We start from the raw sequence: 16,993 nt of genomic DNA on the forward strand, positions 1-16,993 counted from the left end.
AAGGTAGAGCAGTACCAGGAGGAGTCCTCAGAGACCAAGACAGGGATCTGTGTTGAGACCGAGGTCACTGGAAGCAGCAGCAAAAGCTTCCTGGTTATCAGTACTGTGTGATGAGATGGAGTCAGTACAAGTGGTCTAGACATAGTTTCTGGGGAGGCTGATAAACATGACACCAGCTAGATCCATACTAGACTGTATTGTCAGTGCTAAGCATGGCACATGCCACAGTGCTGGTACACAATCTTCATCCTGAATCAGTGGTGAATGACAGTACCGAAAGGCACAATAGGGTCCTTACAGCTGCAAAGGCCTCTGGCATTTTCAGCGCAGAAAATGATGGTTGTTCTGCTGTAATCAGCAATGGCAGATCTACTGCTGTCACGGATGAACTAGTGGCCTTGATGGTCTCACGGTGGGTATCGGAGTCACTGGCTCATCTCTGAGACACTGTGAGTGTGTCAGGGAGCAGCAAGCCAAAAGACACACACTACCTTCAGTACCAGAGAAGGCTTCTTTTGCAGAGGAGGACTTTGAAGAAACCAACGCCATCTTCTTATGCTTCAGAGGCATCCAACCTCTTATACCCCAAAGAGGACAGCCCCAGGGAAGGGGATCTCCTACAGTCTCTGTCTGTTGGCAAGGCCAGGGGAGAACTCATAGAAGGAGCGGTCAATGGGCTCCCTTGTTCCAACCGAGGGGGTTCCAACTGCAGATAATGAACAGCCTCCATGAGAATATATTTAAGGTGCACTTCTCCCTACTTCGTTGTTTCTGCCTTTGAAGCCATGGCAGATAGGACACCAGTCTCTAACATGACCCTCACCCAAGCACTTTAAATAGCAATGTGCAGGTCATTATCAAGCATTGGCTTCCAATAGCCAGAGCAGGGCTTAAAACCATGGGACCTTGGCAAAGGCTCCCCCAGTATCAGGCAAAGCCTGGAAGCCTACTGGATCAAAATAAAAAGAAAAGCTGAAGAAAGATGTCCAAAAGGACGGAACAAGTACCGCTAGATAAAATGAGCTAACTATAAGTAACTTTGTTCACAGAGTAATGAAGCACAGAAACACTCCACCTAATAACCACAGATAGTAAGAAGCAACTGAAGGACAGGCACTGCAGCACCACCTTTTATACCCTCAGTTCAGAGCACAATGTGGTCAGGCTGCATCCAGAGTTTCTCCCATGGGTACTGCTAGGGGAAAAAAACACTCTCCAGCATCTCTGCACAAGATGTACACATATACCTATAGTGTAATAGACATACGCAACCACTCAAAGAAGAATTTCCTCTCCATATAAAGATACTATCTTTTAGAATTCTTACTCCTGGAGAATAAGGAGCTCTAGGAATTGCCAAAAAGAAAAAGAAATGTAACACACACAGTAACAATACAGCATAAAAGAAGATTGGCAACAACAAGGAACAAGAAAGCTGTTTTTTTTAATAAATACTCTATATCTGCACATAATTATTTTATATACACACCTCTTGGGAGAAGCATGATCTCTCATAACATCAGATTTACAGTTCAATAGCCTCTAGCATTTGTCCAAAAAAATAGCATAACGTATGTTTCTTCCCAGATTTCTATACCAGCAGACAGCAGCTGACCAATCAGGAGCTTGAACCTTAGAAGCTCCTCTATCTCCACACATGAATTTTTGGAGCCTCACTGGTTCATTGTTCACTTCCAGGAGATTGTATCCCATTCTACCAGACTATGACATTCCCACAGTTATCCATATATTCATATGGCTTGAATGCTTAAATGTCAAACCTTGGAAAGAAAAATCTGACTCCGGAAAAAAAAAACTTCAACTGGTTCAAAATGCTACAGCCCACCTTTGTCGAACTGTACTGTATTACAGAGGTTTTCAAACTGTGGTTCCCTGGTAAACTACTGATATTAAAAAATGAGTTGTTTGTTTTTTTGTTCTACAAATAAAAGCAATAAATAACCAGTTTTTTTTTTTTTTTTAAACAATAGTTAGCTAATGTTACAAACATTTGGAAAGTGGTCCGCTGAGACCCTCACCAATTTTCGAGTGGTCTGCGGAAAAAAAGTTTGAGAACCACTGATGTACTGTACATGCCACCCTGATGCTCTGTTCACTATGGGTCAAATTCAAAGATTTCCAAGGAACTGGCACAAGCCATTTAACAGACTACCTTTATCTTTGGAATCATGACTTCCACATGAACTACGTTCTTCAATGACGACAGCATTATCAGCCATATAAGTAAAACTCTTGAGTTCAGCAGAGACATCTTTTCAGCAGCTGGCCTATGTATATGAAATTTGCTCCCAAGAGCTCACAATGACAGGACAAAATGTAACACAAACTGAGTTAAGTTTTCCCAATATCAGTAAAAATTAAAAAGTGAACTCCTTCCTGTTCAAAAGGCACACAAAATAGGAATCAAAGTCTATCGCCTTTTTAGATTTGATTCATGACTCAAATACCACAGTCTTGTATATAATACATTCTAAATGTTTGAGCAGATAGGACAGATTCATAACACAGCAGCATGGACATGAACAGAGTATTCACAAGAAATATCAGTGAACTGAGTACAAGAGGTTGACTACCTTCAGACCATTTGTATATCCTTTCTATTCTGTTAGTCTGTAGGTAAGTTGTATGATCGGGTAGCAAGTAACAATCCCCATATTTATATTGCCAAATGATTTCTATAACACATTTTTGACCTTGGAGAAACAATACCCTCCATTGTTCACAGCAGATGTTTGAAATGCGTAGGGACAAAGCACAAGGGCTAGTGAGACATGTCTTTCATTTGTCCCATGAAAATTCTGCTTTGTTTGACTGAATCTTAAACCATTTAACTTGCCATTTCCCTTCCCTCACTTGCATGCTGTAAATGTTTAACTGAACATGATTATAAAGAGCTAGGCCCATGCTGCCGCGAAGGCAGCAATAGTACATACAGAGGTGGGAATGACCAGAAGCCATCACAGGAACTGTAGCACTTTTGTCCTGGGGGGGGAAAACCCAACATGGGTTCCCCTCTCCACTTCTGATCCAGCACATCCTTACCTTTTGGGTGCACCACAGTGGTCAGGAGTTCCACCAGCTCCCAGCTGAGAAGAGATGGAGCTGGACTGGCCAACCCATAACCACTCCTCTGGACCCAGCATATTACACCAGCAACCCATCTGTCCTCTCTGGGATAACAGCTAATGTAGTTAGTCCTGTAGTTCACATAATGTAAATCTGTGCTGCTCGCTCTACTGAAGATCTGCCATTTAAACTCTGCTGATGATGGATGATGGGGAACTAATTACACAACAGAGGTTGTTTTTACCCATTATTAAAACCCTAGGAAATTACATACAAAAAAGCCATGTTAAAAGAATGTTACTTCCGTCACAAAGCCAAACACTCAAAAGCTAGGAAGTGCCAGATTTACAGTTATCTATGGAACCTTAATTCAGCCCCATTGTGCATGTGTATTCTGATAGTCTTTTATTACATTATCATTTACTATATTTATTACAAAATTTTTCATTCATTACATAGGTTGGATGAAAAAAGGAGCAAAAGTCAGGTTGCACAAGCAACTGTAATCTGCTATTTCTTCAATTTTCAAGTGCTTGAATTTGCACTGTAAGAGAAGGTTGCTCACCTTATGTAATAACTGATGTTCTTTGAGACGTGTGTCCATGTGTGCTCCACTTCAGGTGTTGGTACATCCTGGCACTGTCAACTGGAAATTTTCAGTAGCCATGTCTGGTTGAGGTGCATGTGCACAGTAGCAGTCTTGCTGCGCCGCTGGTTCCTCATTTGGCACGCACACGGCCCGACCCCTTCAGTTCCTTCTCTACCGTGGAGAATTTAACTTGTACTCTGAGGCAGAGGGGAGGGTGGGTGGGTAGTGTAACACCTATAGGGACACATCCCAAAGAACCTCAGTTCCTGCACAAGCTGAGTAAGCTTCTCTTCTTCTTCTTCTTCAAGTGCTGTCCCTGTGGGTGCTCCACTTCAGGTGAATGTAGAGCAGTGCCCTCAAGAGGACTGAAGGGGCTTTGGACTTGAGTTTGTTGCTGAGGCTAGCACAGTGAGGCCTACTCTTGAATTGAGAGTACTTGCTTAGTGGTTCATGAATGCATGTTCAGAGGCTCAGGTGGCCATCTTGCAGATGTCTAGAATGGGAACATTGTGTAAGAATGCTATGGAGGTAGATGAAGCTCTTGTCGAGTGGGTTCTGCTGCCCAGAGGGCTTCAGTGTTGTGTAGTGAATAGCACATATAGATACAGCTGGTTATTCATTTAGATAATCTGTGTGTAGATACAGCAGAGCCCTTTATCATTCTGTTGTTGACACAAAAGTCTAGGTGATTTTTGGAAGGGCTTCATTCTGTCCAGATAAAAGTCTAAGGCACAGTGAACATCTAGTGTGTGTAGGACCGCCTCTTGAGCGTTAGTGTGTGGTTTTGAATGAAATGTAGATAAGTGAATCAGTTGGTTGAGGTGGAATGTAGACGATATTTTTGGCATAAACTTAGGATGCGTTCTAAGTGTCAGTTTATCCTTGAAGAAAATTGTAAATGGGGGGGCTGAGCCACGAGAGCCCCTACCTCGCTGACTCTATGCATGGATGTAATGTCCACCAGGAATGCCACTTTCATAGATAAGTGAAAGAATGAGCATTTGGCAAAGGGTTCAAATGGGGCTCTGGTTAGACTTCTGAACACCAGATTTAAGTCCTATGCTAATGTGGGTTCTTGGACGTCTGAGTACATGGTCTGTATTCCTGTGAGAAATCACTTAGTAATCGGGTGAGTGTATATTGAAGTCCAATCTACTTGTTGATGGAAGGCTGTGATGGCAGCGAGATGAACTCTAAGCGAGCTCACAGTAAGCCATTAGGAATAAAAAGTATTCCAGAATTAGTGGTAGTGGTGCCTGGTTTGCAGATATTTGTTTGTTCTGGCACCACATGAAGAATCTTTTTCATTTTTGGAGGTAAGTAGTACGTGTATTGGGTTTCCTGCCATTTATTAACACCTGTTTTACTTGTTCTGAGCAGGTTAGTTCATCATGGTGGATAGCTATCTAACTAGATTTAACTAATGCTAACTATACTAAGTAAAGTAGCAAACTGTTAACAAACAAGGGTAAAAACTACGATATCTAACTTAATCTAATCTTACTTTAAGGTTTTCAGTGACACTGCTAACGGAATCCATCTCAAGCTGAGGACAGTTGAAAAGGAACTGAAGGGGTCAGGCCATGCGCATGCTGGATGAGGCACCAGCGGCACTGTGAGACTGCTCTTGCAAACCTTCACCCCGACCAGACACTGTTACTGATAATCTCTGATCAATGGTACCAGGATGCACCAACACCTGAAGTGGAGCACCCACAGAGACAGCACTCAGAGAAGAACTTAAACATTAGCTTTTTGTATGTAATTTTCTAAAGGAAAGAAAGCAGTTTTGTAGTAGTTAGTATCTGTAGGATAGCTGAGAAAACCACACTAGAATAACTGGGTTTCTGCAGAAGCAGTTCTTAATGGAGAAAAAGGCTTTATACAGAAATGCATCAATATTTTCAAGCATACTTAAAATAAGGCAATTAAGAAGCAAGCTACTTAAAATGAAAAACCTGAAGTCAAATGTGATCACAACCATGTATTCATGATTCAGATACATAGTAATAAATATGATATAAAAGCCTAGACAGATTGTTCTACAGATCTCTGAACCTTTTAATGAAGAATACAGTATTTTGTTATTATATTTCATTACTACCTGATAATTAGGATTATCTATCATTGGTGGTTTCCATTTTCCTTTATAGTTTGGATTGGTCATCATGGGACGCACCCACTCTCCACAGCCAGGTGCAGTCTCACATTTTGGATTAGGGATCTGTGGGGCTTCCCATTCACCATCCATTTCTTCATCCCTGTGGAAGGGATTACAAACAATTGAGCATTATAAGAATTCCATTCATATGTTCATGTTAACTCCCATATCTAATCTACACTCAGGGCCTGTATATGTTCTGAAATTCTGCAGCCTCAGAATTTTGCCCATCCATTGCCTACAGAACTGTATTCCATGATGTAAGCTCTCTAAAAACTTTCCTAGCCTTCATGGTTGTGCAGATAATCTTGAAAACATGAAATATGAAAAACCATCAACAGAGTTGTATTCCTGTATCTGCAGACAGCCTGAAACATCCTTTAAGAGGTGTGGACTACCCCACATCAAGCATCAAGCTAATGCATCAAGCTAAAGATGACAATTTAAAACATGTCAGCACTTAAATATTTCAATGCTTATTTTAACAAACATCCACAACTGTGTGTGCTTATTTTACAATCCTGAACTGCTTCCCTGGTACCAAAAGCCCCAGATGTCTCTTGCTACACCTAGCAACCAAAAGCTACAGCTTCCCTTGTGGCCACTTTTACAATGCAGATGTGCATTGTCAATACAAAATTCTTCAGAAAAATGAAAACTAACACTGAGGACAGCATAAAATAAATGTAATACCCTCAATTAACAACAAAAGGTCTGCTGTGCAGATTACATTGCCCATTTTCATATTTTATTCCAAATATAAAAATGATCTGAAGATGCCTCAGAATTTCCAGTCTGCTGCATCAAAGCACAGCAGACTCTAGTAACCAAAGTGCACAATTTTAGTCCAATTTACCACAGAGTAAATGAGGCCTCATCTACAATACCTCAGCAAAAAGATCTGCTCTTATTGAGTACAAGTTCTTACCAATCCTCTGGTTTTTCTGCACTGGGATCTGGGATATATTGTAGTTCATCATCAAGCCAGCCTTCAGGTTTGACAGCATCATGATCTTCTATTTTGGAAGGCTCATCTTCATCCCTTTAATTACAAACTGATATTACCAAAAAAAAAAAATATAGCAATCTGGTTCAAAATGGCAAAGTTCTAGTCAAAAGGAACAAAACTAACACAAAAGAGATGATTTTCAAAGGCAAAAAAGGGTGTTAGGCACCCAGCTCCCTTTGTGCGTTTGAAAAATCTGCAAAACCAAGTTAAGTAGTTTCGGGTAATACACCTGCTCCCAAATTACCACTGCCAACTTGTGGTTTACAGTGACATACCTATTTTAAAAATGGTTTTCTTTTCCTTCTTGCTATGTGAAAGTGCCAGTCATGGAAAACTAACTATACAGTAGTATCATGGAGTCACAGAATATCAGGATTGGAAGGGACCTCAGGAGGTCATCCAGTCCACCCCCCTGCTCAAAGCAGGACCAGTCCCCAACTAAATCATCCCAGCCAGGGCTTTGCCAAGCCTGACCTTAAAAACCCTTAAGGAAGGAGATTCCACCACCTCCTTAAGTAACACATTCCAGTGCTTCATCACCCTCCTAGTGAAAAAGTTTTTCCTAATATCCAACCTAAACCTTCCCCACTGTAACTCGAGACCATTACTCCTTGTCCTGTCATCTGGTACCACTGAGAACAGTCTAGATCCATTCTCTTTGAATCCCCTTTTCAGGTAGCTGAAAGCAGCTATCAAATCTCCCCTCATTCTTGTCTTCTGCAAACTAAATAATTGCAGTTCCCTCAACCTCTCCTCATAAGTCATGTGCTCCAGCCCCCTAATCATTTTTGTTGCCCTCTGCTGGACTCTTTCCAATTTTTCCACATCTTTTGTAGCGTGGGGCCCAAAACTGGACACAGTACTCCTGATGAGGCCTCACCAATACCGAATAGAGGGGAAGGATCACCATCCCTCGATGTGCTGGCAATGCTTCTACTTATACAGCCCAAAATGCTATAAGCCTTCTTGGCAACAAGGGCACACTGTTGACTCAGATCCAGCTTCTCATCCACTATAACCCCTAGGTCCTTTTCTGCAGAACTGCTGCCTAGCCACTCAGTCCCTAGTCTGTAGCAGTGCATGGGATTCTTCCGTCCTTAGTGTAGGACTCTGCAATTGTCCTTGTTGAACCTCATCAGATCTCTTTTGGCCCAATCCTCTCATTTGTTTAGGTCCCTCTGTGTCCTATCTCTACCCTCCAGCGTTATCGACCACTCTTCTCAGTTTAGTGTCATCTGGGAATTTGCTGAGGGTGCAATCCCGCCATCCTCCAGACCATTAATGAAGATATTGAACAAAACCGGCCCCAGGACCGACCCTTGGGGCACTCTGCTTGATACCGGCTGCCAACTAGACATGGAGCCATTGATCACTACCCGTTGAGCCTGATGATCTAGCAAGCTTTCTATCCACCTTATAGTCCATTCATCCAGTCCATACTCCTTTAACTTGATGGCAAGAATACAGTGGGAGACCGTATCAAAAGTTTTGCTCAAGTCAAGGAACAACATGTCTACTGCTTTCCCCTCATTCACAGAGCCAGTAGAAAGAGGAAAATGAACTATACAAAAGTGCTGTCAGATGCATAAAGTAAAACTGAAAAAAATGTTCTTCCTAATCTTTCCTTTATTGTACCTATGGGTGTTACCTGCAACAATAGTGGATACAATTTTTTCTAGAGACAAATGTGATTTTTAAGTTACCAATGTCCCTTTAACTCATGGCACATATGGATTGAAATACTACTCTTGTTTCCAGCAGAGGAATATAGACTAACTGTCAACACCATAAAATTAGAAGTCAAGCCACCAAAAATAAATAGCTTGCATACTATATAGTCTGTATAAATAAAATATATTTTCTCACCAGTCGTCTGGTTTGACAGCATTAGGGTCAGGGATCTTTGCTCTCTCATCCCAGTCATCTGGCTTCTTATCATTGGGGTCTTCTATTTCTTTTGGAGGGTTCACAGGAGGAACCATATCTTCTAGAAGACTTCCTTTGCTGACAACTGATTGGTCAATTAACATTTCAAATGTGTCATCTGGTGTCAGCACTACATTGCAAGAAAATAAATGTATTTTTAAAATTGTGAAATAAAGGAACAACTTTGTATTTTAATCTTCTGCTTAAAATGTGTATGTGCATGCAGACACACAGATTCATATGTAACAAACAAATACGCAAGGTTAAGTTTGCTTTCCAGAAAGACTTCGGGGGGGGGGGGGGGGAGAATGTAAATATTTTTGTCATTAAGGAATGTATTTTTTTTTGCCTCTTATGCATAATAACCCCACCAGTTTCCCACTCAGCAGGCATCTCAGGGTTTCCATTTCTTTGTTTTACAAACCAGGCAACTTAATTCTATGGTACAAATTGAATGTAAGTCAAAATACTGTATTAATGAAGTGTAAGGTAGACAAAGCAGTTTATCAATTCTGGCCTTTCACCAAAAGCATACCACTTTTCTGTTATGCACAATTTATATTACAACTGCATGCAAAAAACTATGTTAAAAGAATATTAAAGGTTGAAGAGTCAAGAACTCAAAAATTAGGATATGCCAGAAAGAAGGTTGTCTGTGCAACCTTAATTTGGTCCTATTTTGTGTATGAATTATGATACTGTCTTTAGCAACATGATCATGTACTATTTTTTTTCCCCCCCGACAGGTCCTATCTCATTCGGTGCACAGAATGAATGATGCTCCCGTGATGAACAGCTATTCAATATTTTGTTTTCTCTTCGTTGTTCAATGTGTGGCTCCATACCTTATTTACTGCATACTGTTCAAGCCTTCAAATAAAAAATTCTTAATCTTCTCATCTAAATTTCCTCCTTTTCTATGCACTCATCACAATTGTACCTGGGCACTTCACAAATATTAATAAATTTATTTTCACCACAGCTCTATGAGATGAGAGGCATTATTATCCCCATTTTACAGCTGGGAAATGGACGCAATTAATATAAAAAGTATTCTTGATTTTTCAGAGTACTTAGCATTATATAGTACTCTGTACATTGAAAGACTGATTCCTCTGACTTCGCTGCAGAAGTGAATCTCACTGCTTCTGCAAATTAGGTCCGAGGATCTCAAGTAAGGCACCCAGAAATTGAAAAGAACACAATTACTGACCACTTGTGGAAAGTTTAAGTGACTTGACTAGCATCACATAGGAACTCTATGGCAGAGGCAGGAGGAGAATTCAATTCTTTAGGGTAGCATTCAACTGTCTTAACCATGAGGTTGTCCTTTCCCTTCCTGCAATTACCTGCCTCATTCACTGAACACCTTCCAACTTCAGCAACAAATGAAGCAGTAGTCCAATACACAACAGCTTCTATTTACTACATATCTCTGATTCATCCTCAGAGCAGGTCCATCCTGTGCACTGAATGAAGTAGGGGGTCCTCTGGAAAAAACAGTATGTGTTCATAAATGAAAGACTGCTTCATCATATATATTGCAGGGCAAATTAAATGTTACACAGGAAGCCTTAATTCTGGCATTTCCTAATGAGGATGCTTGAATTTGAAGACTTAATGATGTTCTTTTAATAGATTTGTGTATGTGATTTCATATGTTTTAAAGACAGTAAACTGGAAAAACAAATTCCATCATGTGACAGAAATTCCATCATGTATCATCATTCTGACACCAATACGGATCATCAGCGGGGTTGGAACCTTTAGATCCATCACAAAGACTTTTGCCACTTGAGCTAATGGAGTAACTGATAGCAACAGCAGTTTGTCATTCTCTGCATAGAGCAGCACCGGAGGGAGATAGGATACTTTGCTAGCTGGGTGCACAGATATTTGCGGACAGCAGAGGAGTGACAAGAACGAGATTCAGGAATTTTTGTTTCCAAATTATGGAGAGAAGGGTTCTCTAGCAGGAACAGACTCTGACCATTCACCCCAAGCCTTACTCATGTTGCCCCCTTCTTTCCAACTTGTCTGAGATGCATTTTCCCAGCATTTAACAGTATCACTTCCAATATTTTCCATTTATCAAAGGATCATAGAGTTGGAGGTAGACCGGACATATCAGGTAATAAAGGAAATTTCATGCTATACAAAGTAACCCAAAATTAGTGTCAAATTTAGGAGTTATTACGTTAATTGAAAACAGTCAATTGTTGTAGACTTATCAGAAATACTTGATTTTTTTTGAAGTAGTAATTTTAGCTACACGAAGCAGCCATTAACTGTGTCAAGGATTACATCTCCATAATCAGAAAGATGTTTCAAATCTCATCTTGTGGAACACTGGGGGAAAAGATAAAATAAGCCCCCGTTGCTTCCACCTCTAATCTAGTTCTCTAAATTAATCTATGGCCCCAAAGACTGAACTATTGCAATGTGCTCTGCATGGCGCTTCCCTTTTGATCAGTCTGGAAAGAAACCAGTGCAGAATGCAGTACTGTGCCTATTTGGCAGTACACACCTCTGGTGCCGCATGATTTGTACTGGCTACTTTTTCCAAACTGAATTTAAAAAGTGATAGTTCTCATTTGTAAAGCCCAAATGGGTTGAGATCTAGCTATTGAAGAAACGCTCTCTCTGCATGCCACACTGCTGGAGTTGTGATCAGCGATGATACTAGAGCCAGCTCCTTCTTTTAAAAGAAGTGACTGGTAATAGAATGTTCTTCAGTCATGGAACAGGCTTCCTTATTTTCATTTGAAATAGCCCCAATCTATTTGCTTTCAGGGAATGCTACAAGTCATTGTATTTATGCACACTTCTGGAGAGGTGGACTTTTGAGAGAAATCAGTTTTGCGAAGGAGGGGAATTTGGTGTTCTGCAGGTGATCTAATTTTGTTTTCGTAATTTATGACAGGGCACCTGGAGCCTGGGGCAGAGGCCTCTATTTTTCCTATAAATCTAACAAATAATCATTATTTATACTAGTTGCAGTAGTCAAGGATGAAGTACTGATAGCGTACTACATCCTTGCTTACTGCAACAAGTATAAATAATAGCATACTTTAATAGTGTGCTAGTGGTTGGATAGGGCCAATTTTTAATTTTTTCCCCCTCAAGTGAATCTTAAGCAACAGAATTTCAAAGCTATTTATTTAAGATACACATCATACACAAATATCCACAACAATGAACAAAACTATACAGACAGAAAACAGGCTCATTTGTAAGTCTTCAGTGAATGGGGACCTTGTTTTCTAACCTTTCCTTTTTAAGTGCAATGTTAAGAATTAAATTAAATGATACCCAGAGTATACAGATGTGTCCTCTTGTCCGAATAGAATTTTTTTAGGTCTACATCAGGACGCTTAGCATGTTTTTCCTCATAATCTCCAGTTTTAGGATTCTTATATCTGAAGATAAAATGCAGTTTGTAATCTTCTCCACATTTATCTGGTCCAAACATAATTGTGTAAGGTGTTTTGTCAAAAAAGTATTCCTGCAGAAGCAAGAGAGAGAGTTTAGTATTGGTTATGCAGTACATTTAATGAAGTCAACCTGAGTACCTCTACTCCTTGATGCTGGAAGCGTTCAGCCTGCTTACAATGCTATTGTGATATATTTCATGCAATGAAATGTCAGTTCCAGCACCCAAGAGTTATAGGCTCAGTCCTGCAAGATGTTCAGCACTTCTTGAGAGATGCTGAGTGCCTTCTGTTTCCACCAAACTGACTATGCATAAAGGATTCTCAGCACCTCACAAGGAGTCAAAAGGATCAGGCCCTAAAGGTGGAAGAATAACTTCTGTGGATACTATATTAAAAGGAAAATGCTCACCATAAAAATAAAACAGCAGCTGTACTTATTTATACAAGTATTGTGCCCTGTAAAAAAACCTGAAGGGAAATAGTTGATATGCAATTTAATTATTAATATGTTTAAAAAAATAATCAGATAGTATGTCACCATGTACTATTTTTCTTTATCACTGTTCTGCTTTTCCACATTTGTGAGTAGTTGATACTAAACACCAAAACAAAAAAAAAAAGTTGATTTTCCTTCATGGGGCACTCCATACTACTTTATGTTGTCAACATCTTTCAATTGTTTATTTTCCAAATATAAAAATCCTCATAAAGAGATAGTTAAAGTTTTAAGTTCTTTTTTCAGACACTTATTTCTAGAAAATGTATTTATGAAAGATAAGTTTGATAATCTGGTCTCTGCCAGGAGGTGACTTTCTGTAAGTGAACAAACGTAATTCAGCTGTTTTTGCGGGTGAAATGAAAAATACACAATTTAGATTTGCCAAAGTTAACAATTTAAAAATCATACTTTGTGAACATGACAGCATTTTCCAGTATTGATGGGGAGAGCAAATTATTTCTTGACTGTTCTAACAACAACAGTCATGCATGTATAATACAGCTATGTGAAACTGTGCTAAAAATATTGGGAGATCCTATGTCTTTCAAGAGTTCACTGAATGTGACAGGGCTTCAAAAAGAGCCATTGCCCAGTGCATTAAAAATGCTGCTGCCAAAATAATCTTCCCAGTATGCCACTTCAGTCATGTCACAACTCACACACAGAGTCCCTCCACTGTACCAAACACAAAACTTCTAGTTCTTATTTTCAAAGACCTTGATAATTTAGCTCCTCCCTACTTTGTCAGTCTCTTAACTACATCATGATCTTCCCACTCCCTTTGTTCCAACAATAATGCCAGCCTCTATCACTTGCTTATGTACTTCTCCCACAGCACCTTTGCATCTTCTTCTAGGATACCGCTTATGCGTGGGACATATCCCCAAATCCATTCATATAGCTACCACCCTGTCCTCCCTCAAATCCTGTAAAATCCATCTCTATGACGACATCCAGGGGAAAACTAATAGCTAGTGATTCATTAATCTCTTATTCAATTCTCTTGTTTAAACTATTCAAAGAAAACTAAATTGGTGCTTACAAGCTATTCTCTTCCCCTACCTCCCCTCCACTGTGTTTATACCTGCTTGTCATGTCACATTGCTCTTCATACTAATCTCTTTGGGGGAGGCAGGGACTTCCTTAATTCATGTTTCTCCAACACGTAGCACTATAGGAACCCAAACCCGACTAAAGATTCTGGGTGTTACTGCAATGTAAAGTAACAACTAGCAGCACCTGCCAAAATCCAGCAAAGGGATTCCATCTTGAACCTCTGACATTTTACAACTGGTCCAACACACTTCACACAGAGTAATTTCTTCGGGCTTCCGCATCTCTTATGGACTGTAAAGCACCTTGAACAAACCCCCTGCCCAATTTGCATTGGAAAGACTGGGACAATGAACTAATATTTAGCACTGAAGAGTTACAGCTAATTGTCCATCCTCCGTTCTGGTGAATTTGAGCAGGAGAAAAGAGGAGGGAGGGAAGAAAGAAAAGGAATTTGATGAAGTGGGGATTTTGTTCTACAGAGACCCATAACTCAGATCCAGCCCAGTCCCGAAGGGAGATGATAGAGTTGGCAGGCGTAACTCAGACAGATCTTTGGGTTGGCTCTCCATATAGTTTCCTGTAATTTTACAGAATTTGATGGGATTGAGACTGGGAAAACACCATAAAAGGAGCAACCACAGACTGGAGGCCGAATGTCTTCAGGGGTATACCACATCATTGAACCGAAGACAGTGTGTGAGACTAACAGCTACAGTAATTGTACAGATTTTTTTTGTTTTCTTATTTGAAATTGTGTATGTGCTCAGTAATGTGGATGTTGAAATAACTGGTTGTATAGTACAATTAAATGTTTTATTTGTCTATATAATAGCTAGAGATTGGGTAAAGCCTACATGAAAGCAAAAGATCTCCGATTGCCAGAAGTCCCTATGCCTGTATTGATTTTGTAAGCTATTGTATATCTATATTTATCTAGATTTTTGAGGAGCGGTGGGGGAGGGGGCCTGTTAAACCCTGGGTTATATTCTCCATTTTAAAGGAAAAAATAACAAATCTCTAGTTAGTGATGTTAGTCTAGCTAGAGTGCATTCAAACTGCTGTGGTGTAATGGTTTATCTTTGGAGTGTTATTCATAACAAGGAATTTTAAATTCGTGTGTGTGTGTGTAAAAAACTGTCTTATGGTAAAGACACTTATGGTGTCCAGTCTTATGGTACTGGATTCCTAAGAAGGAAAAAAAAGTGAATTCTATTATAATTTCCACTTTTACTATTTGGAAAAGTTCCTATAGAAAATGCAGCTGTAGCCTCTTGTAAGGATGGGAACTCATGGTCTGTGCAAATACTTTAAGTCAGAGAGAGGAACTCTGTATCACAGAATTGGTAAGTAAATTGACTTACCTCTCCTCCCGTAGGTTACATGAGTCCAAAGTTGATTCTAGTTCAACTTCCCTAGGATTTCACCCTCATAGTTCTGACTGTTTTTCCTTCCTAACTCCTGTGTGATAAGCTATACAAACCCTGTTCTCTTTTTGTTTATGGGGACTGTAGATGAGGTAGGCCACAGTGACTAAAGGCAAGGAAAACCCTTTTCTGTGTGTTTTGCCTTTAAAGGGATGGGGCCATGCTAGATTCTCTATATGGTGATTAAAAATAAACTGATTTCTGGTCACAATGTACTCTCCTGCTCAGGTACAGACTGGTGTTTCCAATGTATGTGTGTTCATACATAGGAAAATTGCCTGCTTCCATGGGAGGAAAACAAAACGGCAGAAGACCAGGTGGAAAGGGAGATCTAATTCTCAAACTTTGGTATTGTCCTCAATTCCACAATCAAACAATTTTGGCCCTCTGAAACGGTCTACCAAAAAAGCTTAAGTTTTGGGGCACGAACGTGTCGTCTTAACTAATTTAGGGTCATGTTTTGATGGTTTAAAAGATCTCAGAATAATCTCTTTGTACCTTTAACTTGAGTAATAACCCTCATAGATCCAAACTACATGGATATCAATCTTATTAAGAGCTAAAAGAATGATCTGAGGTCTGAAAACTATCCCTTATAATGAGAGACTTGAGAAGCTCAATCTATTTATCAAAGAGAAGGTTCAGAAGTGACTTGATCTACAAGAGGAAGAGATTTCCAAGAGCAGATAGTCCTTTAAGATAGCGGGGGAAAAAGGCACCCATTCATTGGGTAGAAGCTGGAATCTAAACAAATTTACGCTATAAATACATCTCTATCTCGATATAACGCGACCCGATATAACACGAATTCGGATATAATGCAGTAAAGCAGTGCTCCAGGGGACAGGGCTGTGTACTCTGGTGGATCAAAGCAAGTTCGATATAATGTGTTTTCACCTATAAACACGATAAGATTTTTTGGCTCCCGAGGACAGCATTATATCGAGGTAGAGGCGAATGTTATAAATTAATGTTAAAAATTTGTGTGAATTAACAATTGAAACTTACCTAATGACATGGTGGATTCTCCATCACTTGTAGTCTCTAAATCAAGACTGGATATCTTTTTAAATGGTATGCTATAGCTCAAACAAAAGTTATGGCTTGATGCAGGAATTACTGGTTGAGGTTCTATGGCTTGTATTATTGAATGAGATATAACTAGCTGATCATAACTGTCTCCTCTACCCTTAACATCTGTGAATTGTCATTTTATTTAGAATTTCAGAAAGGACAGTTGACATCACTTGAGTTCTGCATGTGGAGTATTGGTAGTATATGGCTTACATTATATAGCATCATGGCCTTCATCCTAGATATTCGCAATTAGAGCGAATGAATTGTGTGTTCTTGGGTGATTCAGACCTTTAGTTTTTTTTTTAAAACTACTTTTTTATAGTAGGCTAAAATTTTTTCTTTAAAAATAATGGAAATTAACTATAGTTAAAATATTTCTTGTATTCGACATATAACAGATGTCGTAAGCATAATAATTGGCTAACAAACTCTGAAGGCTTTGTGTAAAATCTCAGATTATATGAGATTTTACACAAAAACCCGGAAGCTCCTCACAAATGCACGGAGGTTTCCACCCCAAGTCCAACACCCAGAGACTGTATACCAGCCGGAATGAAGGCGGGCGGGGCTTGGTGAGCGTCAAAGCCACTGTCCTGGAAGAAACCCGGAACATCCAGGAGTACATCAGTAAGATGGCCCCCAAAGATGAGCTGCTGAGAGAATGCCTGAGGCAGCAGCAGACATGGGAGGAAGACCAAGCAGAAGAAGTGCCATGGCAAGACAAGACCCTG

The 16,993-nt window shown here is 39.9% G+C and overlaps 1 protein-coding gene across 2 annotated transcripts in view; it reads right to left on the reverse strand.

Annotated features, from left to right (window-relative positions):
- Positions 1–16,993, reverse strand: part of CLGN (calmegin) — a 73,242-nt gene that overhangs the window by 18,843 nt on the left and 37,406 nt on the right. For both annotated transcript variants that reach the window (XM_075066282.1, XM_032805289.2), the window contains exons 7-10: positions 12,085–12,277; positions 8,713–8,902; positions 6,766–6,879; positions 5,781–5,937 (exon numbers count right to left, since the gene is read on the reverse strand). In XM_075066282.1, the coding sequence (XP_074922383.1) occupies positions 5,781–5,937; positions 6,766–6,879; positions 8,713–8,902; positions 12,085–12,277 (654 nt within the window). The remainder of the gene's footprint in view (positions 1–5,780; positions 5,938–6,765; positions 6,880–8,712; positions 8,903–12,084; positions 12,278–16,993) is intronic.

The sequence above is a fragment of the Chelonoidis abingdonii genome, chromosome 5 (genome assembly GCF_003597395.2).
Source record: "Chelonoidis abingdonii isolate Lonesome George chromosome 5, CheloAbing_2.0, whole genome shotgun sequence".
Classification (NCBI taxonomy): domain Eukaryota; kingdom Metazoa; phylum Chordata; order Testudines; family Testudinidae; genus Chelonoidis; species Chelonoidis abingdonii.